The 23,818-nt window shown below is 44.8% G+C and overlaps 7 protein-coding genes and 2 non-coding genes across 9 annotated transcripts; 7 read left to right on the top strand and 2 right to left on the bottom strand.

Moving 5' to 3' along the window:
• Nucleotides 1–792: 792 nt before the first annotated feature.
• Nucleotides 793–1,161, bottom strand: PADG_06869 (uncharacterized protein; the record flags this gene model as incomplete). Its single annotated transcript, XM_010763814.1, has 1 exon — nt 793–1,161. One exon carries the CDS (start codon nt 1,159–1,161, stop codon nt 793–795), a length of 369 nt encoding a protein of 122 aa, XP_010762116.1.
• A 5,223-nt stretch (nt 1,162–6,384) lies between these two features.
• On the top strand, nt 6,385–7,057 carry PADG_12202 (uncharacterized protein; the record flags this gene model as incomplete). Its single annotated transcript, XM_010764032.1, has 2 exons — nt 6,385–6,666; nt 6,899–7,057. 2 exons carry the CDS (start codon nt 6,385–6,387, stop codon nt 7,055–7,057), a joined length of 441 nt encoding a protein of 146 aa, XP_010762334.1.
• A 10-nt stretch (nt 7,058–7,067) lies between these two features.
• Nucleotides 7,068–8,770, top strand: PADG_06867 (uncharacterized protein; the record flags this gene model as incomplete). Its single annotated transcript, XM_010763813.1, has 4 exons — nt 7,068–7,121; nt 7,212–8,151; nt 8,243–8,519; nt 8,578–8,770. 4 exons carry the CDS (start codon nt 7,068–7,070, stop codon nt 8,768–8,770), a joined length of 1,464 nt encoding a protein of 487 aa, XP_010762115.1.
• Nucleotides 8,771–9,404: 634 nt separating this feature from the next.
• Nucleotides 9,405–10,308, top strand: PADG_06866 (TRAPP subunit TRS31; the record flags this gene model as incomplete). Its single annotated transcript, XM_010763964.1, has 2 exons — nt 9,405–9,670; nt 9,813–10,308. The coding sequence occupies 2 exons, from the start codon at nt 9,405–9,407 to the stop codon at nt 10,306–10,308; spliced, it is 762 nt and encodes a 253-aa protein (XP_010762266.1).
• A 3,048-nt stretch (nt 10,309–13,356) lies between these two features.
• Nucleotides 13,357–14,874, top strand: PADG_06865 (uncharacterized protein; the record flags this gene model as incomplete). Its single annotated transcript, XM_010763963.1, has 1 exon — nt 13,357–14,874. The coding sequence occupies one exon, from the start codon at nt 13,357–13,359 to the stop codon at nt 14,872–14,874; it is 1,518 nt and encodes a 505-aa protein (XP_010762265.1).
• Nucleotides 14,875–15,579: 705 nt separating this feature from the next.
• On the top strand, nt 15,580–15,670 carry PADG_12201. The gene has a single exon. It is a non-coding gene; the product is annotated as a tRNA-Asp (tRNA).
• A 1,122-nt stretch (nt 15,671–16,792) lies between these two features.
• PADG_06864 (uncharacterized protein) lies at nt 16,793–17,990 on the top strand (the record flags this gene model as incomplete). Its single annotated transcript, XM_010763812.1, has 2 exons — nt 16,793–17,613; nt 17,708–17,990. The coding sequence occupies 2 exons, from the start codon at nt 16,793–16,795 to the stop codon at nt 17,988–17,990; spliced, it is 1,104 nt and encodes a 367-aa protein (XP_010762114.1).
• Nucleotides 17,991–21,033: 3,043 nt separating this feature from the next.
• PADG_06862 (uncharacterized protein) lies at nt 21,034–22,017 on the top strand (the record flags this gene model as incomplete). Its single annotated transcript, XM_010763811.1, has 2 exons — nt 21,034–21,592; nt 21,701–22,017. The coding sequence occupies 2 exons, from the start codon at nt 21,034–21,036 to the stop codon at nt 22,015–22,017; spliced, it is 876 nt and encodes a 291-aa protein (XP_010762113.1).
• Nucleotides 22,018–23,429: 1,412 nt separating this feature from the next.
• On the bottom strand, nt 23,430–23,531 carry PADG_12200. Its single transcript has one exon. It is a non-coding gene; the product is annotated as a tRNA-Arg (tRNA).
• Between the last annotated feature and the right edge of the window lie 287 nt (nt 23,532–23,818).

Here is a 23,818-nt window from a genome sequence, read left to right as displayed (position 1 = left end):
TATGCATGCATAAGATCACCTGCATATTATCATTTATGAACGAACAGGCACGATCACAACAAAAGTGAAATGGGCCAGGCAATCGTTGATTGGCAGTCAAAAGAAATTGATTGTTTAAACACCCCGGAAATAGCGCACCATTACAAGTAGCCGGAGTGCTTGATTGACTTGCATTCAGCATCACGAGAGTCTACTAATACTAACTACCCACGCGAACGGTCGACATGAATCTGCTGAAGTTCCAACGTATCTGTATTGGGAAAAGAAGAAAGAGGGCAGCAAGTTACAATACACTGTGACGGCAAAGGCGGTGTTGATTCCAAAACCCCGTCCAGATGATTCAGCCCTTTGAATCCATCACCCATGGATGACTGAGAAGAAACCCAACATTCACGACATGGATGAAGGGACGCCGTATCTAGACGCCACTCGCCGTTTGGAGGCCATCACGGGGGCCATAGGCACTAGTCAAACTCGTTTTGAGGGAAGTTTGAGGGAAGTTTAAAGTCTCTCATCATGAGAAACCGGTAAAAATCCTGGACCTCAATTATTAGTTACACTCAGATCCTGAGAGCTTACGAACAGTCGTGCCGTGAGTTACAGACCATTAACTAGTTAGGCAACTGATTATACTATGTACAATCTTCTTACAAACATCCTTCCATCATGGATGTTGCCTTACGTAAATGCATTCTGTAAAGTGTGTTGTTGTTGTTGAGTAACTTGCTTCATATATGTTGGCACACCTGAAGAGCTTGGGAGAAGAACAAACCCGCTTGGTACTACGAAGTATTATTGCTCTAAACGAACCCAAGAAACAGACCCACGGAACAAGTCTGGCAATAATTCTCCACTGACTTTATTGATGCCCGTTTGTTGATGAGTCGAAGTGGAACTGGGCAGGATGTGCATAGGAGGCATAGGAGCCAAGTTGCTATCCCATACTTGCAAGTCGGGCTGCTCCTCGCAATCCCAAACCAGAACCATCTCAAACCACTGGGAGCCCATGGGGCTGATCAACATCCATAATCCGCCGAACTTTTCCTTTCTCTTCTTCCCCGTTTCCTCATTCTGCCTCTCTTCCAAGGTTGGCTCGGGTATGATGTCACTAGAAGGCAGAGCACACTGTGAAAGCTCCTGTCCCTGAAGCTCGACATGCATCGTGTAACAACAGAAAGCAATAAAAGATTCCCGCGTAATGTGTGTCCGTACTTCCAGCAACAAGGTTTATGGATCCCACCTAAAATTTAGCCCCGGATAACGTATCAATTAAATTTTTATGAACCATTGCTGATCTCTCGATACCGCAGAATGCCTTGATAATTAACGCGCTAAACGCAACTTTGATCACATTATTGTACGCTATGTATGCATATACATACATGTATGGCTGGTCCACAATAGCAAGAACAAAGTATCATCTGGGGGAGCCTTTCTCTCGATTGTGATATTTCTTGGAATCTAAAGGAGCGAACCAACCACATATTTTAGAATCGAAAAGGGGTTTAACTCAAGGAACAAGTCAGTCTTCTTTCTTTCAGCCAGTTGTACGCATTCTAGATCTCACGAGGCTCGGAATGCCAAAAAAGAAAAAGAAGAAAAAGAAAAAAAGAAAGAAAAAAGAAGACCAAAAAGAATTAATTCGTGGAGCGAAATTCCACTAGGTGAGCTGAGTTGTGCCAATGGAACCTTGGAAAAATGTTCTTCGTCGTCCTATCAGCAAAGGCTCACTGGAACCCTGTAAACCATCAGCTTACCCAAAGTCAAGGACCAAACCTCTGAAGGCTATCACAAGCTGTGATTATTGTGGTGGATCCCTTTTTCACAACGAATGCCAAACAGGAGGGAGTGAGTAACCGGTATTTAATTTGAGCCCGGCCCCCAGGGCCTGGCACCTTGCATAGTGAGTAAATTATAGGACCGTGGGACGACGACGACACGCTGGTATTGTTGCCAGTTACCCAAGCGGAATACTACCTATCCGACCGAGTCAACCTTCTGCTCCACATCGCGTACCACCGGATTTTTTTCGTCATCAGGAGGTGAAGGGAATGACACGTCCGTGCAGAGAAGCCCAAGTCTTGGCTTTGCCATTCCCCGGTTCTGTGGAGGGCAAAAATCTCAGATCATGGGCCTCTAAAATTTTATTAGACGCAATTTAACAACAAAAAATTGACTTCTTCTCTTTCAGCCGAAAATTACGCATTAAAATATGGATCTTACCATGGTGATTGGGTCCTATTATTATTTTCCTTTCTGGTGCGCTAGTGGTCAAGATACGAAAAGCATCTGTCCAATATCACCGCCAAAATAAGAATCTATTATTATTCCAAACTCGTTTGCTTCTTTTCGGATTTATGTGGTTGTGTTGTATTTAATTTATGCTCCATACATTGTCTCATGATGCACCGCCGCCCCTACACAGAACATATTGGTGACAGAGGAAATAATTGCGCCGCAAAAAACCAGGAAGTAATGGAAACTATCATGCAACTAAATCTGACATAAACACTATTATATCAACGGATCTTTTCAAGATTGTGTGCAGTTTTGGCCGAGCTCGGCGTGAGACAAATATTATATTTTCACACCAAATTTTAACCTTGGTATTTCAGGTCAGCTGCCATCTTACTAGCCCACTGAGACTTATTGTATCACGAGGATTTGCTGCCTATATTGTTGAGAACTACGCGCTACGCAATAGTCCCCTGGGACCAGTTTTCGGGAGGATAGGAGGAAGCAAGGATTCTTACTGTCTCTAGCTCCTCTTTTCAGATAATCCAGAATGCTTGATGGATACGATTCCCGCAGCGACCTACGACCATACATCTACCTACCAAGGTACCAGGATGGCTAGACATGTAACTATTACATCAAAAATGCACAAGGTTTCCGCGAACTCTCTGCTTCAGAGTAACTAAGTGTACCATGCCAACAACCCTTTGACTCACTGTGTGGTTGTAAACGCTTGGGAAGAGCTGATTTCCCTACGATTCTCAGACCGAGACCTCTGTGTCCTCCGCTCTGCCTTCTGACCTGGATGTTTTATCAAAGACTCAACTGAAGGTTCGTCGAGATGATTGTTCCAGCCCCCGTCAGGAAAAGAACGCACTTAAACCTGCTGCCTGCTTATGCTTTGCTTGTAATCAATTCCCGATTACACAACTCCTGAGCCTTTCTCGATAATGCCGAATATCCAACAGTTGCAAAATATCCACACCTGCAATCCTCCGTACTACCTACCTTAACCTAGGGGCCTGCTGTACCTAGATATGGTATGACAAACAACAGGGGGCTTTATACCTTCCGCGGTTCATCGTCCATGTACATGTACGGAGGAGTATCTCATAATCAATTTCACCTCGATCTTGTCCGTAATCTTTCCCTTATCCCGGCCAAGACACTATTTCCTACAACTACCTCCGCAACACTTGCACTTTTCTTCGACGGTTCGTTCTCTTGTGGCTCTATCTCGGATTTCAACCGAATGGAGCTTCGTTTTTGGATTATATTTGTTAAATTTGTGTGTCCAGGCTGATGATCGACATCGCCTCGGGGCTTGTCTAATAATTTCGCATGTGCATAAATGTAACTGGATTCGAGACTTTTGCTTTTGTTGATTTATCACTGAAAGGGTCTCTAGACCTCTCCCTCCTGAGTCATTGAGTGTCAGGAGACGAGGAGCCAACGCCTGCAGCCTGTGAAAAGTCAAATCCAACACCCTAGTCCTTCCCGAAATCCTCGCCTGCGTCATCACAGACATCATTCAAGATGGAAATTATAGCTGGGAAGAAGGCTCGTAGCATGATTTCTACGCCCTGACCGCCAACAGGGAAATAATGTCCATAAAATTGGGGAGAATATCGGAGTCCAAGTGGCCCTACTTTGTTTCATTGTTATTCATGCAATGTTCCCCCATGGATTGTCGGGACTAAACTATAGTTAAATGTCAGCAGAAACTAACCACCCATTGATTCATGAATATCATTGTGATGTATGCGACCAGATATTACCTGCTTACTCGCATCCAAGGTATATGGAAAAGAAGTACTGCAACGTAGATATATAACCATGCGCCAGGATGTTCTAGATTTTTTGAAAACGCTTTGAAACCCAAGCTGATGCTTCATACCACTTTCATATCATTTTCTCAACCCCCCACCCTTCATGTTAGTAATCTCTCCAACAATGTGCATTCTGAAATGAAAGAGCAGCCGAGGAATGATAATGGCCACTATCTTTTGTTTCCATCACCCCGGAGAAGTTTATATGCGACAATCTGGTGCAAAACAGATTTACAGACATGCCTTGCTCCAACTACTCCTGTGCCTCCCATTGAAGAGCCTCTGTTATCATCATACCATGATGCTACAACGACAACCTTAGTTTACCATCCTGACTCCTATCCGTGTGGGCAGACGACACAATATGAATGATGCATATTTTCGTCCCTATCTTCTCAATCTCCCTACTTAATCATTCACTATCTGCTTCTATCATCTCCCTTTCGAAGGACCACCGATGTGACCTCTGCAGATTGCCCAGGGATGAACGGCTATGCATTGAACGCTGAGTTTGGAGAAAGTTGGATGTTTGACCGGTGCAGAGACTACGACTTGATATATCCCGGCTGAAGAAGTGATGAGTACTTAAGTTATTGTATCCCTTGTGGTTTATACTGAATTATGATCTTGGACACTAGCATCGTGACTACGTAGTCTTCAACTGTAATGAAACTGGAAATTAGATATATCAAGGGTTGCTTATTCCTAGAACATGCTTCATCTTCCCTTCCCTGCGTCTCTGTTATTTGTTCATGGTTAAGGAAGAGTGTATGGTCATTTACCAATAACTGTCCATTAATCTTGGAGGTTGTATGAGCATCAAAGACAGCTCTCACAGACATGGAACCACATCTCTAATCGTTACAATCTATGTATCGTTGAATATATCTCATTGTTACGCATGCCATGGAAAAATGATGAGATATATGAAAGCATACATGTATATAATCACATTTTTCGGACGAAAGCTTTTCAACCGTAAGACAATCATTGATAAGAAACGCCCTCGGCCTCATCTGAATGTACAATGAGAGAGAAACAGGCAGCTGCGATTTAAAATATCATAAACCCTGTGAAGAAAAACTCCATCAATCATTGCAAAAGTCTAAAGAGTGACATGACCTTCTATACCTCCCCTGGATCTCACTATCGTACTCAGATTCGGGACACTGCTGGATCAGACATCCTTCTCTAAGGAGGTGGGCTTAAATATAACCATCGAACCGCATCCAACAATCCCTGAGCAAATCAATATGCAGTATTACGAAAGAGCACCCAGCGTGCTCTCCTCAATTCCTGTATGCAAATCTGTTGGAGCATGACTCCTCCCTACCAGAGGGTTCTAAATACCTAGTCAGCCCTGCTTTGTGTGGTAACTACTCGCTGCCCAAGGAGTCCCAGTCCTTCAGAGAATGAGGTGCACTCACAGCACCTAGATCATTTTATATATACCCAAAATATTAGATGATAGGAGAGTGTCATTTAATGTTTAGAAGACAGTCCAAATGCCGGTTCTTGCTTTGCTGAATTTGTATCCCACTGCGATTTGTGTGTTGCCTCAAGCCAACCATGCCAATTGAGAATAATCCGCATCTAAAGGAAAACGAAATTACATCCTCCTGAGCGCAAATCCAATGGCGGTTAAGACAGAGTCAACACTATTCAAATAGGTTCCCCATCTTGCTTCATTTTGAGGATATATTGGGAAACAATATTTTTAAGAAAGTTAATACATGAGAGATCATTCCCAAAAATTCATTCGCCAACTCCTCGCAAACGAAACATCTAAGTGATATTTTCTCCCAACTAGTCTATTTTGTTCTTTTGCACACCAAAGTATATCAAACTAAAGTGGGATGCCTTAGGTTATATAAAGTGAACCCTAGCTTTTTGGTAGGTGAATTCCATCCATAAGAACGGGCTCTTTGATCCGTAAGATTTACGTTTATATTAACCGACGACAACGGCATCATCCGGGGTGGCCCAGACTTCAGAAGCTTCCAACCCTATCACTTGCGCAGAAGCAAGGGCAGTGCGAATTTCAAAATTTGATGTTGAATCGCTTTGAATCGTGCAGGCTCCACTGTAGTTCGTAGCATCACATTGGAAACTCATGCGTTTGTCAAGGAAAAAGAGGGAAGTTGCGGCGTTCACATCCCGTCCTTATGTAAATTCTCATCTGTTGGAGCATAGACATAGCTTAAAGGTCTGAAAGGACTTCCTAATAATACGATGATCTGATACTGTTTCCAGTTTTGATATAGCGGTGCTGGTGGTTGCTGTATCCGTAAAACAGAACTGTCATTGTAGAGACACCTTGATGCGAGATGCAGGTTCTCATACCCGTCGTGGAGCCTTTAAGATAGAAGCGGCAATTTATCAGAGGCTTATGAGGGAGACGGTTCGATGGTTCACAAGCCATTTCTGGATTCAGGCGTGCACCCAATCTTGTGCATCGATGTCGAGTTGCCAACAGAGAAACAGCCCAAAACTAATTGGAGGAGAAGCGGCAACAGCAGTTCCCCGGCTGACCACACCCTCAACGTCTCAATCGGGGGAGCAGTTGCAAAGATCAGCTTGTGATGAATTTTGGCTGGAGAATGTCAATTCCTCTTATGTAGTTATTAAAGTTTCGTATGACGCAGGCAGCATTCAAGTTGCTGACTCAGCCTGCGATTCATCGATCCATCCAGGTTTCTGCTTATCTGATTATGGTCCTTTCACGATACATTTAAAGAGAATAAAATTCCAAATCAACTCCGCCTAATTATATTTTGCCTTGTATATTATCTTCCTTTCAAAAACAATCTGGATTCTTTGTTAATAAATGATAGGCTGGCTTGGAGTCTGCCAACTATATATTAAGTATGGCGAGTGGCGTTCCCGTCGGTGCCAGACCCCACGATGATGCAACTCTGAGGTACGTCTTGCAGCTAGCTCCCCGCGGGACCGATTTCAAGTTCTTCTTTACCCACCTGAATGCATTCATCTAATGAGGTTATCATGGACAATTACGGAGAGTCCAACAGTGATTCAGACTTACATTCCCGTCTCGAGGTAACCTATTCCCTCTAGTTTCAGGAGGTAAAAGCATTGGGGTATTCCTTGCCTGCGTCATCCGTGTCTCACTAACGGATATGTTCGCAGGTTGTCTTTGATCAAGATGCTAGACATATCCGCAAATCTTCACTTGTATCTACTGACTCCCCGTGGCTCTCCAGCCGCCATGCAGATCAGCGGAGTGACTCTGCATGTTTCGTCCACGCCCTCCTTGGACAACCGCATTGGCAGCCACCACGTCTTGAGCCAGTTGGTGAAATGAAAGAAGTAACAATCTCGATTAAAGAACCACCACCCCACAACAAGGAAGATTTCTTACCTTCTCCTGTGATGCAATCTCGCCTTTTGACCAAGAAACAACTCTCAGACATGGCGTGGAATGTCCGGGCTTTATCCAAAAAGCTTGGGAGTGTTAAAATGAAGCTCAATGTTAGAACAGTATTCATCCTTACGAAACCTCAAGACCAATGCCTTGTATTTCTGACGAGGCAAGTCACTCGATGGCTTTTATCCAAAGATCGGAAAACCCCATACACAGTGTATGTCGAGAAGAGGCTGGAAGGTGATACCCAGTTTGATGCTGCAGGGTTATATGAGGAAGAGCCTTCTGCAAAGGGACGACTAAAACACTGGGATTTAGAGCTTGTCCATGAGAAACCGCATACATTTGATTTCGTTGTCACGTTAGGAGGCGATGGGACGGTTTTATATGCAAGCTGGCTGTTCCAGAGAGCGGTTCCCCCGGTTCTCTCCTTTGCACTAGGCTCGCTCGGTTTTCTCACCAACTTTGATTTCGAAAATTATCAATCCACACTTGAAACATCCTTCAGCGAGGGCGTCACGGTAAGTCTCAGGTTGAGGTTCGAATGCACTATCATGAGGAGCAGACCCCGTCCGAATCATTCCGGCCTAAGGGATTTAGTGGAAGAGTTGATTGGGGAGGAGTCGGATGACGACACAACGCACAAACCAGACAAAATGTTTCAAATATTGAACGATGTCGTTGTTGATCGAGGCCCAAATCCAAGTATGCAATGCCCAATATGTCTCCTACCTGGAATTAGGGTCCTTTTACGACTTGTCTTTCGTTATGTGCATGTTAATAACCATTTCCCTAGCAATGTCGTCGATCGAAATATTTGGAGACGACGAGCATTTCACTTCTGTACAAGCTGATGGCGTGTGCGTTGCGACCCCTACTGGTTCAACAGCATATAACCTTGCAGCTGGTGGTTCACTATCGCATCCTGACAACCCCGTCATCCTTCTTACTGCTATCTGTGCACATACTCTAAATTTCAGGCCTATCATATTACCTGATACTATCGTCCTCAGAGTCGGAGTACCTTACTCTGCAAGGACAAGCTCCTGGGCTGGCTTTGATGGCCGGGAACGGTAAGTTCAACCCCACTCCTCTGACACCGAATTCTAGAAACAACTAACCTTATAACAGAACGGAATTATGTCCTGGTGACTATGTCACCATCTCGGCTTCAAGATTCCCGTTTGCCAACGTGAGCCCCTCAGAAGCGCGGAGTCACGAATGGATACAGAGTATCTCCCGGACTCTGAATTGGAATTCAAGACAAAAGCAGAAAGCATATGATGCAAAAAAACTTTGCGATGCTGATAAAAGCAGGATGTAGCTACACAGCTATATGAAGCCTATTTCTTTTTCTTTCATTCTCGTTTTTTTTTCTTTCGTTATATATATTGTGAGTAACGTCCAGCAATACTGGTTTCTTTGCTGTTTTTATCCCTTGTACGCCGCAAGATAGGCTTTATTTGTGTTTCGACATACGATAAATTTTATTAATGTCCTTTAATTTATGTATGTTTCATAGCCCCATGAATCTACGTAGTAATATGCTCAGAATTAGCCACTACTAGCTCTCTCGACCCCATCTCAGAGGTATTTTCAGCGGGTAACATGAGGGCAACAAAGAAAAGAAAAGAAAAGAAAGTAAAAGTATCATATTGCAAGAGAGAACATGAATTAACTTTTAACCTTATAGTATACAAATTATACAAAATTATAGCTGACCTGTACGTTGCCAATAAATTCCGTATATTTCTAGATATCGTGAGGGCGGACTGCACATTTGCGTGAACAGGCAACCGTAGTCTGCTCCTCTCAAGCAGAACAGCTTTAATGAATTATCTAGAGATTTCCTTTACTGAAGCAATTATATCACCAACCTGGCTATTACAATCTCAGCCACAACATTCCAATAGCGAACTATTCCCGCCGAACTACGCAGACCTCCGCTCCAAAAAGAAATGGCATCTCTCGCCAAATACACCCACGTATCCTCCACAGCTGTGAGCAACAACGTTGGGGACTCACAGGAAAAGCACCGATCGAGAAGTATACCGCAACCTTCTGCGGGACTGCGTGTTCCCTCCAACAAGAAGACAATCTATGATCGAAATCTCAACCGAAGTCGTAATGCGGAACTCAGCAAAGCAAGCTTTGCGTACCTCTTTTCTGAGATGGTCGTATATGCTCAGAGACGGGTGACTGGAATACAGGACTTAGAGCGACGGTATGTAGTCAAACTGCATCTATAACTCAAGATAACCCCTTCTGTCACCAGTTCCCATTCCCTCGACTAGAACCATAACATGACGTTGGCTCAGCTATTATAAGTAAACCATATTAACCGCCCATCGGTTGCCATCAACCAGACTTAACGAACAGGGCTACCCCTTAGGCCTCCGCCTTCTCGATCTTCTTCTCTACCGATCTCTCCCCGGGTCCTCCTCATCTAGCGGTCTCACATCCTCTTCCTCCTCATCGGGTACCCAACCCAACCGACCCCTCCGCATCCTCCCACTCCTCCAGCTAATACACGGCCCTCTTTGGCGCCTCCTATTCTCCCGTCCAGCAGATGCGCTTGAACACTCCGTTGCCGCTGCTACACCCAATGAATACATGATTACTGACAATGATCCGCTGGTCAATTCCTACATATCCGTCCCGCGGGAGATGAACCAACTGAATTGTGCGGCGTACGTGGCTGGAATTATCGAAGGGGTGTGTGACGGGTGTGGGTTTGAGGCAAAAGTGACTGCTCACAATCAGGCTAGTGAGATGTGGCCCGGGCGGACAGTGTTTCTAGTTCGATTTGGTGAGAGTGTTATGGAAAGGGAGAAGATGTTGGAGAGAGTAGGGGTAAAGTAAATATTTTGACGTGGGGTATTTGATATAGACCAATATTTACGGCTTAAAGTGGTCTTTTAATTTATGGGTTTTGTTTTCTTTCATTCCACCACCAGCTTTGGACAGGCGTGCGTCATTCATCCTTCCTTCTCCTTTGTAATTTTCTCCGTTTTGCACCAATTTCCTTATACCTCTCATTTTATTCGGTTTTGGAGGCTCTTTAGACAAGCTCGCAACTACTGCTAATATAGGAGAAGGGAACTTCGTTACAGATTCCTTGTTTTCGTAGGACTATGGCGTTTGGCGGGGCTGCTCCATGCAATCAGTTCCTCTTTACCAGCTGATAACTTGAAATAGCACAACAACTACCCTGCCATCATATTCTCATTTCATCGGAAAATTATAATTCTTCATCTCACGTTACAACCATCGGCACCACTTTTGTGCCCCGCGGTCGACGAGCTCGTCCTATTGTGGGCCAGAAATAATGTTTCTAGTTTCGCAAAGGGGAATCAAAGCATCTATCGCTCTTCCCAATAAAGGCAACTTCCGTCTACGTAGCTATCCACGGCATAAAGCCAGCCCATTTTTATATTCAGACAAGTTAAATTACGAGAATGAATTGGGCCAAATATACCTAAGTGCCCGGCTAATCAGTGCTGCAATGCTGGCGTCAGGGGTAGAAGGAAACAGAAATCTGGGGTGGGAGGTAGAACCAGAGTTTATGGCGCATCCTTTATGTGAGCCTGTGTGTATGTCATAACTTAGGGGATAGTTATTGAAGTGGTTGTTTGTATTATTGTGATGATTCCGAATCTGTTCTCGGTCGTTTACATCCGAAAACAAGGATCTTATGTGCAAGGGAAATTTGTTTTGATGCTCTTCCAGGACCGTGAGACCATTCTCTTGGTGCATCGGTCCCTTCTTGCCATGGATAGCATGTGGAAATATTGCGATGCAGAAGAGGGCTAAAAGCAAATTCGTGTTATCTTCCTGAGAAATTTCAGACCACCTTCCAGAGGTCCGTAGGTATTATCTAAAAATGCAACGTTAATCCCACAAAGTATACGTCACTTTGACAGAAAATTTTACTCTTTTCACGGGGAGGTTTTTTGCAAGATAGACGCAGTATTCATCATGGCGCGTCGGTCACATGAGGTCAAATAGAAGCAATCAATTAAGATCGTCTGTTCATAAGTCGGAGACATAAGATAACTATAACTGAAAGAACCTGCGAATCTTGAAGCTTTGACAGAGCGTAGTGCACTCGGGTGGAAGTGCTAATTGCCGAGGTAAGTTAGCGTCATGGCATCAATATCATGTTTGGCCTCGTTGGTACGGATGCCAAGGCGGGTATATTAGTTAACTAACCCGCCTGGAGCCGCACCTTATTTTTTATATGACATCATCTGCATTCATTCCCATTCATTATTCATTTACTATGTGAATTATTGTTGCAAAGAATCTATAAACAGATATTGTTGATAACCTCCTACCTAGCTGAATTGAATTAATACAGGATAATGATATCAAAGTAATAAAGAAGGAAAAGGAAAGAAAGGTGGAAAAAGGATCAGTAAAATTATTAAAAACACTGCTTTCTTGGATGAAGATTTGCAAACTGTGTTTGCAGAATTGACTTCTTGAGTGGAGTTCAACTTGACTGATAATCCAGATAAGCCTATATTGATTGAAAACGGTTATAGAAGTTAATGAAAGGGCATAAAAAGTTAATGAATTAAGGAGACCTGATATCGAAGGGAGAAGATCTTGTGAGCATATATTTACGGTCCAAATAGTGTGTGGTGGATTAAAGTTGCGGTATATCTATATTATAGATTAAAATTTCTATGATGTCGTAAATGGAGAACAAAAACTAATAAATCATCCAAGAAACACGAATTTTGAACCAGATCCTGAAGAGAATGAGATGTCACCTGGCTTACAAGTGATACTCAGCGTCACCTTCCTGCATAATATCCTACACCTATAAAATGTAATTGGGAGCCGGTGAAAACCAATGACAGTATTCAGGTGTTTGCAAGCAAAATTGCGGACCATATGGCTCAAAAGTACTCAAGCTGTATGTTATTTTTGCTCAATGTTTTCTTCTTGATATGAGACGAGTTCACAAAGGCGATGATCCATGAGTACCATTCACAAATATTTAGTATAATTAAGTACACCCACCACTGGAAATGACAACTAATGTACTGTTGCAAAGACAATGGTTTTGTGTCTGCATATCTGGAGCTGGATTGCTCTATGCCGAAATAGCGAGGAGGAGAAGAAGAAGAAGAAGAATTGATCACTTTCACCCTTTCACCAAAGGTACTGTACTTTTTATTCCAAAATCCCACCAGATTCAGAGAAATTGGCCCATGCGTCTAGATTTCTCCATTGGACAGTTTTAGTCCATGCTTCATTCCCAGGGTCTCATAACCTCATCCTGCCAGGGAAGAGATCAAAGAAATATTCGAGCTAGAGACAAGATCAAATATAGCATTTTGAAAAAGAAAAGGGCCAAACATGACAGTTTGTTGAGAAGTGAAATGCTCGAATCTACTGGGCTGAACCCGGTCCAAGTCCAATTGGGTTGTGCAGTAATTGGGTCCAATGTGATGGATTCCAATTAGACGGACGGCATGGCCTGTCCACATCAGATTGACCTAGTGAATTGCATATAGCTCAAGATTGCAGAAGCTGATAGATTATGAGGTAGTCGAACTGAAGTGAATGACACTGACAGTCACTGGAATTAATACATATTTAAAATCCGCGATCAATGTTTCACTGGGTGCTAATTTGTATTTAAAACACGCCAAGCCCAACAACGACGTTCAACAATTAGCTTTCGGATAATATATTTTCCATAACATCCAACGACATCATCGCAAGAAAACGGTATTCTGACAATAGTTTCTGGCATCAACTTCCTCTCTGATAATTTACTAATCATCTTATTCCTCTGTTTACGGCTAGAGCTTCTTCTCACCGTTCTTTTGCCGATAATGGTTCTTATCTATATCTCACTTACTTAACCCCCAACTCTTTTGCCATCCCACCATCATGCCTCCTCCCTTCCCATCATCTCGCGGTCGCATGACTGCGAATCCGCAGAGGCCACAGCGTTACCGGCCAGGAAAGCCAATCGCAGAAGAACATTCTTCAGAAGAGGAAGAGGATGACGATGAGGAAATTAATGAAAAGGAACAGCGACGAGAACAGGAAAGGTTACGACGACAACAGCATAGAGCTCCTCCCCCGAAAGCAACTTCGTTTCCTGCCGCCCCCACGTCAAAACTCATAAACGGAGTACGTGAGGTGAAGTTAGAGGAGGAAAGTGAAGATGAAGCAGGGTTTCTCACCGACGAAGAGGAGGAGGATGCAGGAAAAGGCGTGGAGAAAGGAACAGATCAAGGAGGTGAAAGTGAAGAGGATAGCGAAGAAGAAAGCTCTGAGGAGGAAGAGGAATCAACTTCAGAGGAGGAAGCACCCAGAAGGATATTACTGAGGCCCACATTTATCAAAAAGAATCAGCGGAAGGACTCTTCGACTCCAGGCGTCACTAGCAACGGGGGAGCTGGACCGTCATCTGCAGATCCAACCACGGAAGACGCAGCCGAAATCGCACGCAGAAAAGAGAGGGCGGATATTCTGATTCGGGACCAGCTGGAGAAAGAAGCTGCTGTAAGACTTGCGGGGAAGAAATCTTGGGATGACGATGAGAACGTCGAAGGAGAGAATGAAGAACAAATTAACGATACCGACGGGCTCGACCCGGCCGCTGAGCTTGCGGCGTGGAAACTTCGGGAGCTGAAACGCATCAAGCGCGAGCGGGAAGTTATCGAGCAGGCGGAAAAGGAGCGCGAGGAGATCGAGCGGCGTCGGAATCTCACAGCTGAAGAGCGGGAGCGGGAAGACCGGAAGTTCCTTTCGCAGCAAAAGGAGGAGCGGGAAGCTGGAAGAGGAAATGCCGGGTTCATGCAACGGTATTTTCATAGGGGGGCATTTTTCCATGACGATATGGAGGAGAAAGGGTTAGATCGTCGCGATCTCATGGGGAGTCGGTTTGTGGATGAGGTTAAGAATCGCGAGGCGCTACCGCAGTATTTGCAGGTTAGGGATATGACCAAGATTGGGAGGAAGGGGAGAACGAAGTATCGGGACTTGAAGAGCGAAGATACGGGTCGCTGGGGGGTTGATGGATATAACCGTTCAGTTACATCAAATAATACGGCACGGTTTGGGATCAAGGATGAGCGATTTCATCCAGACAAACGCGAGGGCGAGCGGGATAGGCCGTATGGTCCTACGGGTGCGAATTCTAGTGCCTTTATAGATCGACCTCGCCCCAGACGGCGATCACGGTCAGGATCTAGGTCGAGGCCGAGGTCAAGGTCAAGGTCCAGATCTGGAGCACGACCACGGCGCCGCTCTCTGTCACGATCCAGGTCCCCGTCACGATCGCCACGGCAGAGGGAACGTAGGGATCGCTACCATGATGATGACAGGCCGAGAAGGAAGCGGAGCCTATCACCGTATGATGACAGAGATAAGCGCCGTCGGATAGATACTGCCGCGTAGAGATGCATATATGCATCCTAGGACATGACATGATGTGTCTCTGTGCGTCCTATTCGAGCCTCACTTGTCTAGCTCCTTTCTCCGTCGAGTTTGTTTGTGGCGTTGTAGGATGCATGTTTACGGTGTTTGGGTGTGGTGCACTCATTTTTGAATGGCTTCCCTATGAAAGCTTGTACTGTATAATATTAGGAACTGGTTGAAACTTCTCTTTTACCCTTTTTTTTCCTTCTTACTTCTTGTTTTCCGACATCGCGACATCAGTCTTTCCGTCCTGGTCGGAAAACTCTGTATATGCCCCTTGGATATTGAGAGTAAATATAGAATGAATCATTACCAGTGAATTTCACGCAATATATGCACCCTTCTTTACCTTTTTTCCGTTGATACCATACATACAGGATTTTATTAATTGCGGCTTGCGGTGAATATTGAAAGGGCTCCACGTGTATATATATATCCCCTCCAGTGGTTATGTATATTTCTACATATCTACGACCGTCTACTGGGCCTACCGATGACCAGGAATGCCACTCATTCAATATTTAATGGCAGTTCTTTCAGTTCACTACGAAACGCGGTTATATTTTCTGGCAAACGTGATACTCGTGGTCACTTCTCTCCAATGTTTTGAGAAACGATGGTGAAAAACTAAATACAGTATAATGCTTGGGCTCTAAATGAAAGGAGAGGAGAGATGGACAAGCATCCTTGATGGTCTAGTGGTTATGATTTCCGCTTGTCATTCAGTCTTGACTGACGAGCGCGGGAGACCAGGGTTCGATTCCCTGTCAGGGAGATTTTTAGATGCAAGATTAACTATGTATTTCTTATATTTTTCCCTTTCTCATTTCCTCCCACCCGCTGTTCTCATAAGTCGCTCCTTTTTTTTTTTTTTTTTTTTTTTTTTTTTTTTTTTTTGATGAAAATGTCGCTCTTAGCATCTCATGAAAGCCGTGGACCTAGTTATGGGGGGAACAACCCCTTCACATTTCTTGTTGTTAATTTCTCACGGTCAAGGGTGTTAATGCCCGAATGTTTCAGTCCCTGTTAGCACGTTCCAGAGTTCGGGCTGCCAAGCAGGGTGTCTGCTCAAGCTGTTGGGAATCACTCTTCCCTCTATCTATTCACAGTTGTATGGCAAATTCTTCAGCGACTTGCTAGAAATGGGTTCCTCTGTTCTTTATGAAAGTTCTCTACGAATTCTGCATATAAGGTAGGTTATTATTATTGACATCGGAAGGACACACCTCCGTAACACCCCCTTGCTGGAGATCGTCCAACGGAACAAGCAGCCACTTCACCTGGTTGGTGGCATTAGAGTTTCCCCATATCACCTGATGTCAGGCACGAAGAAGTTCTCAGCCAATTGAGCCTTTGTATTAGCCCTCAGCAGGACGAGCCAGCCAATAGTTTAAAAGCAAGCTAAACATCGAATCAAGGTTAATCCCGCCCCGCTGAAGACGGTCATGGCTCCCGTCAACGTTTGAGCTAATACTAATACGGACTAGCATGGTTTCCACATGGGCCACGCGCCACAGTTGGGCCCCTGAGCCAATCACAGTCCGCATCTTCCTCATTTCGAAATGTCCCTTCCCGTTTCAGTATTATTATTTTCTCCTTCCATAGTTCCTTCCACTAGCTACTCCTCTCACTTTCATTTCTTTGTCACTCCTTTTAGTTAATGGTCTTTTTGAACTGTCTTTGTCTTGCTCCATCTTCACACACACACACACACACACACACAACACACACTCTCTATATTGATTCATCTCGATTCCACACCACCCCCGCGGTGGGGTCTCCTGTCTCTCCTTTATGGTCTCTACCTGCAGAAGCAGTCCTTCGTTATTGTCTGCGAATAAACACCCACATTCATTCCTCCGATCCATCTGTTTTTAACTAACAATCTCTCCTTATCATGGCCTCTCCATCCGCTATGTCGTCTCTCCTCTTCCTAACCGCTCTGTTCGCAACTCTCTTTTCATCCGCCACAGCCCAAACCTGGACAGCATGTAATCCCACAGAGAAGGATAATTGCCCTCGAAACCCGGCCCTAAGCACAACCTACCAGGTCAACTTCACAGACACTCTCAACGAAGTAATCTGGAATATCACCAATGGCAAACTCGACTACCACGACAAGGACACCAGCTTCTCTATCAAAGAAAAGCTGGATTCCCCAACCATCCAATCCCGCTTCTATATCTTCTTTGGCCGACTGGAGGTTATCATGAAAGCAGCTTTAGGCAAGGGCGTGGTCAGCAGCATCGTTCTCCAGTCTGAAGACCTGGACGAGATTGACTGGGAATGGGTGGGCGGCGATACCACCCATGTCCAAACCAATTACTATGGCAAGGGCAACAGGACCTTGGCTGACCGTGGCGTCATCCACGAGGTGGATGCTCCCATGGAAAAGTTTCACAACTATACCATCGATTGGACCGCGGAACGGCTGCAGTGGTGGGTCAACAACGACTTAATCCGCACCCTAACATACGACCAGGCCCTTGGTGGTAAAAACTATCCGCAAACACCTATGACGGTGAGATTGGGAATTTGGCCTGGAGGTGACCCGAAGAACGAGAAGGGCACCATCGAGTGGGCTGGTGGAGATGTAGATTACAGCAAAGTTCCATATTTCATGACTGTAAAGCAGCTCAAGGTCCAGGACTATTCAACAGGCAAGGAGTATGAGTGGACAGACAGATCTGGTTCCTGGCAAAGTATCAAGGTCCATAAGTACGTCTATATTCTTCCTTCCGTCGAATTTTGCATGCATCGATAGACCTAAAACTCAACAATGATATCTAGATGCTAATAATCATGTGCATAGGGGAACATCTTACCTTGAGAGAGAAGTGCTCAAGCCACCACCAAAGTCCATGTCGCAAAAATGGCGTCGACTCCCTAGCGGTGCCAAGATCGCCATCTATGCCTCCGCAGGTGGCGTCGCCTTAATCGGCCTCCTTGTCCTGATACTCTGCTGCATCAAACAACGAAGAGCTGGGCGCAGAGAACACATCCTCCAAGAAAGCAAATTCACCACACAACAGAATGAAGTCATCACGCTGCAATCACAATGGAAGAGCCATCAGTATCAACAAATTCGAACATAGGATTGATCTTCCCGTGTTGATTCTCGGTTTGATTTCTTTTTCATTGAAGCGTATTGTAATTGTCGCTCTCTGTGTCACACACACACACACACACACACACACACACAAACAAACAGAGATGATTAGTCCTCGTGGATAGAATGAACCGAAAAACTTACCGGACTTTCTCCCGTCTTTTCTTCGCCTGGCAGGACCTGGCCCTTGCTACAATACCACCTGTACTACACCCATACCTTCCTTTCTCTCCATATGTGCGTGTTTATTCCTTTACCTGGTGGTCTCTCCTCCGACTTTCTTCCCTGGTCTTGCTCTATTTCCTGTCAACACATATCACCCATGTTTGCATCTCGATTTGTTGCTTGGCCTCTCACCTTTCTCCTGTCAGCACGAAGTAAGTTCCCAGGTAATCTTCCTCTCTAATATTTCCTCTTTCATATTTGTGAGTATGGTCGTGAGATATCCTCTTTAAGTGGTTCCTTTTCTGTTTTCCATTTCCCACATTTTCTTTCATATTTCCCAACTGTCACATGATGAATGAGACCTCTTTACTTCTGGGATTCAACATATGCTTCTTCCTTTCTCCCATCTCTCTTCAAAATCTGCAGATACTGGAGATTTCAGACCCTACATGAAAATTGAAAATGGGCCTGGGAGTCAAGACGCAGCAAACTGCTTGTGATGCTGGCTGCTTCATAGTATCACTGTATGTTTAACACTGACACCACTCTTGCCATCCAAATAAGAGCATGAAGGTGTTTGTTCCATTTTGCCTGCATTACATCATCAGTTTTTAAAATAACTAAATCAACCAAGAATCAAATTCCACATTATAGAATCAAGAGTCGAATGCAGAGAGTATGGGGTGGAGTGATAAATGAGCTTAACTTTGCAGAATGCGGAGATACCTGAGAAACTGCAGGTCTTGGGATGAAATGGACAGATGAAGGGTCTGCTGCTCGTTTGCGTTGGATGGATGCCACTGTGTAGGCCCGCCGTGGAGGGGCGGCTCATAGTGGAACTCGATACGAGAAATGCGAGTTCTCCCAGAAACAATCAACCTGTTTGATAAATGTCCTTTCGCACTGGATATATGGGGAAAATGAAGGAGCTGAGCTAACCACCTGCTGCTGGCAATAAATGAGAAAAACATACGTAAACGGGTAGTCCAGAGTAATAGTTATATTAATCATTAAGCCGGTGCTTCTCTGTTGTAGAATTGTTTCGCGAAACGAAATAAACTTGCTACCTCGTGTAGCATGTCTGCAGATATCCTCAATGTCATCTCTCGTGGTGGTGGTGGTGGTGGGGAGGCCGTATAGGGTGGGGTTGGATTACGACTTGGCAGTGGACGGATGACAGTAGTCTGCGGCTTGGTTGATCTGGTGGTTGTTGTTACAGAGAGGGGCAGGTGGGAGAGGCCGGACATTTTCATACGTTTTTTCGAAGCGAGACAGGAGATATATCCATGATGATTATATGGACTAAAAGGGGGTTTTCCATATACTGCACAGGGAAGAGCGGGAGGAAGATCTGGTGTGGTTGGTGAGGGATTGTGTTGTCATTCCGGAAACGCCAGACACTATCCCATTTTCTCCGCTTCACAATCTACCACCATCCCAGGTTAAAAGCGAACATCGTCAGGTCGTAGATGGCAACTATCTCTCCACTCCACTATCACAAGCGTATTTGGCTCTCCGAGTTCCACAGCAATTGTATTATCGCCAAATCTTTACCCAACCTTCTTAAGCTTTTCCAATTCCCTTACCCCGTATTCTGTTTCTATTTATTCCTCTGTCCCTTGTGCCTGAGATGCAAGCGTCATATTGGAAGCCAAGCCAAAAGTTTCTGAGCATCGATTCATGCAAATGCCTTGCTTGTCCCGCCGGATCCGACTCCTTCGCTGGGGCCGGTTATTGACTAACACGATTCGGGGACAAGGTAGCTATGTAACGGTTCACTATTGGGCGAGACTGGATCCTGGCACACATTTTCTTTTCACTGTCCGTGATTGCGGATATGGCAGTTTAGTTGTATGGAGAATGTCTGAAGACACGAGGTTCAGGGAGAGTTACCGTTGTTACTCGCAGTGCTGTCATCCGCGGTGAACTCTGGAACCTAAACAGGTGGGTTTGATGTTACGACTGCTTGGGCAAAGTTTGAAAGTAACTAACTAGCTCCATGTGGGTTTTCACAGATCTGCGCCTCAACGAAACTTAACTAGCGCTACAAGCGACTCAAGAACTCAACCTCAAGGCATGCAGGCTTTTCTGATAATCTATCTCCCTGATCTAGGAGGAGGGTCGTGTTCGAGCTCGCAAACCAGATTACCCCTTTTTCTTGGACTCTTTGCAACCCGGGATCCCGACATACGAGAGAAAAATCAGATATTCGACATGCGTTAATGTTATCCGACCGGAGCTCGGTGTTTGACTGATTAACTGAAGAAGGATTACCGTTTTAATTGTATCTTTGAAAGGCTGAAATGAATTCCAGGGTTCATTTTAGAATATCAATGTTTGTGGTACATGGGCTGTGTAAAGTTATACCTTATTTCTGTGGAGCATTCATGAGCCTTGAATTGCTCTGGAGAAGTACAAATCTACCAAGCTCAGTTTCCGTGCGGTCATATCCTCGACGTGAAGAAGTCTTTCTAAAATTAAACGCCCTTGCAAGTTTCAAGAAAAGCCGTTCTAACGCAGCCCCCCTTGGGATTTGACGCTTGAGGGCACATCTTTGTTTCTGCCAAGTACTGTATACTAGTGGATGGAGAGACATGCCATAAAACGTTCAGAGGTGATGAGGCGGAAATGATATTTGATCAATATTTAATACGATGATATGTTCGTGTTGGATTAGCCGTCTAGGAGAAAGATTCGAATATAAAAGGATTCGTTGAACCCACTCTGTGCTTGGGTTATTTTCCGAACTCAGCATCGGCAAAGTCAAAGTCTTGAGATAGAAGGGCGATAACTGTATAATTATTTTTGCTTCTCCTCTTCTCTCCTCTTTTCGCTTAACTCGGTTATTACACACTGTGTCCAATATGGCGTTTGACAGCGCCCTTCCCGGGCCGGCTCCTAGAAAGGGAGTCTTGGGAAATGCCTTTTGGCAACGATCCTCCAACAGAAAACTTTTGATGTTGATCCGCCTCGCCGTTCTAGCCCTGCTTGTTTGCTACCAACATACCTTTATCCAGCCAGCTGAAGCTATCAAGTTCGTTAGCCGAAAGCAGTGGGGGGCGAAGCTTGTAAAGTCCTCAATGTCACCCGTGGGCAATCCAAAAGGCGTCAAGATCCATTACACTGGCGAATATATCAGCAAGGGAAGCCACTCCAAATGCGCAGGAAAAACGAGAGCGATTCAAACCCAACATCAAAATGACAAGGCGAACGGCTGGGGTGACATTGCATACACGCTTGCGGTCTGCCAGCACGGCTGCGTCTTCGAGGCTCGTGGCGCCAAGTACCGTACTGGAGCTAACGGTAATGCGGAACTGAATAGAAATCACCAATCCGTTCTCGCATTAGTCGGCTCCGCGGGAGACACAACACCCTCAAAGGCAATGATCCAAGGTATCAAGGACGCGGTTACCTACCTGCGCAGTAAGGGGGTTGGGAAGGAGGTCAAAGGCCACCGAGACGGATGAGCAACTTCATGTCCTGGCGGGCCCCTTTACAAGCTGCTGAAGGAAGGAAAGCTTAATCCTTCAGGTGGAGGAGGCGGAGGAGGAGGAGGAGGAGGTGGTGGTGGTGGTGGAAGAACCCCAAAGCCACCCAAAACCAAATACATCAAGTTTCCAGGGGCTTCGTGGTTCCACTGCAAGCCAAGGAGCAGCATCATCACGGCAATGGGTAAGCGCCTGGTTGCTGAGGGCTGCAGCGCGTATAAGGAAGGACCAGGACCACAGTGGACTGATGCGGACCGCGCATCGTACAAGAAGTGGCAGCAGAAGTTGGGATATACGGGCAAGGATGCTGATGGGTGGCCTGGAAAGACAAGTTGGACTAAACTGAAAGTTCGGAAATAATGGGGCTAGAAATGTGTGGTCTTTTCCTTCAATCTGGTCATCAACGAGTGGGTTGTGGATGGGGTGAGATATATTAAGGGGACGTTGTTGGGATGCTTGGAAGGAAGAGTTTCCTTGTGTTCTCTGTTTCAACGGTATAGTTGATTAGGATATGGAGAGGATGTATATTTCCCACGTTTCTAGCATATTGTTCATATCTTATATCCATTGTATATATTGCATAGATAAAATATTCATTCCTGTATAGACGGGAATTTACCTCTCGCCTTCGCCGCTTTTTATCTGAATGCAACGACCACAGATGATGTTTATTTTCCTGAGTTCCTCCCTTTAATTTTGGGGAAACATTCCATGTTGTTTGCATTGCCGTTTTCAAAAATCAGAGTATCTATCAATACGCTATCTTCATCGTTCCCCTCTCGACGCAATCAACACGAGACGTGAGATAGAGCGACTAACTTGACGCCAACTTGCTTAAAGGGACGAAAAACCTTTGAAGCATAGCGGTTTCAACAACCCGATTATATCGCAGAAATATTGCACAAAATATATTCTCATTAACATGTCATACATGTTCAACGACGGAATGGGGTGTTGAAGGATGGATCTTTGTCCATAGAAGAATTTGAGACAGGGGACCAACAGAATCAATACGACTCGGAGGAGGCCTGTTTTCTAATCTAGATGGGATTGTATACGGGGAGAGTCTCGGACTGTGTACAAAGATAGGAGCAGCAGTGGATATCTGGAGGACAATGTGAAACTCTTGCACAGGGATCCATGGTGCCGGGTGACATACACATGCATCAAAAAAAAATTGCTGCTGGTAAATTGAAGCTGCATGCTGTCAAATAGTTATCCGAATCCGAACCGTCAACCGAACCTTCAAACCGTGCATTCGGAATAATGGATAACCTACTGTAGCATGCCCAAAACCCTATTAGTTGGCAATAGTTCTTATCTATCACGCAATTTAGCTGTATTCCTGAAATCTCTGCAAGATAGGCCTCATTTACCCAGGTAAAAAAAGGTTCAGGAATCCTGTGAGATAAAAGAATTTAATACGAATAACTAACTAACTAGTTAGTTATTAAGCTGTCTGCTTAGTAAAAATCCTAATAGTTAGTTACGGGTTTTCCCCTCTATCTTTTCCCTAGCTAACTAACTCACTCGGCAGGATTCCAGAGGCATTTTATGTAAATGAGGCCTATCTTGCAGAGATTTCAGGAATACAGCTAAATTGCGTGATAGATAAGAACTATTGCCAACTAATAGGGTTTTGGGCATGCTAGGTTATCCATTATTCCGAATGCACGGTTTGAAGGTTCGGTTGACGGTTCGGATTCGGATAACTATTTGACAGCATGTTCCTTAGGAACCTGTAGGACTCAATAAAAGCATCTATAGTGGAATAACCCCGGCGGGGCTCGAACTCGCACCCTTCAGATGAACCTTTAACACAAGAATAAGAAGAATAGAAGTCCCTGACGCCCTACCATTTGGGCTACGGAGGCTATTTGATGAACAAGATCCCGTAGTTGTAGGTTCAGAGTCGGCAGAAGCTCCAAAAGATTACTTGAACTTCCCGAGGTTCCGATAGCGCCAGTTAATTGGCTAATCACGTGCTCTCGCGCTGAATCCTGCGACGCGGTCTCATCCTTGGGATATGTGAAACCTTGGAATGTTCAAACACTCATCCAAGTTGCGATAGGCGATTCCAAGCAATCACACAAGGCTCCCCAGAAAACAGACTCACCCCTGCAAGTCAATCAATTCACTGCGGTCAACAAAATCCCTCAAA

The sequence above is a fragment of the Paracoccidioides brasiliensis genome (assembly GCF_000150735.1).
Source record: "Paracoccidioides brasiliensis Pb18 unplaced genomic scaffold supercont2.9, whole genome shotgun sequence".
Taxonomy (NCBI): domain Eukaryota; kingdom Fungi; phylum Ascomycota; class Eurotiomycetes; order Onygenales; family Ajellomycetaceae; genus Paracoccidioides; species Paracoccidioides brasiliensis.
Note: the sequence above shows the minus strand (reverse complement) of the source record. Positions and strands in the feature narration are given on the sequence as shown.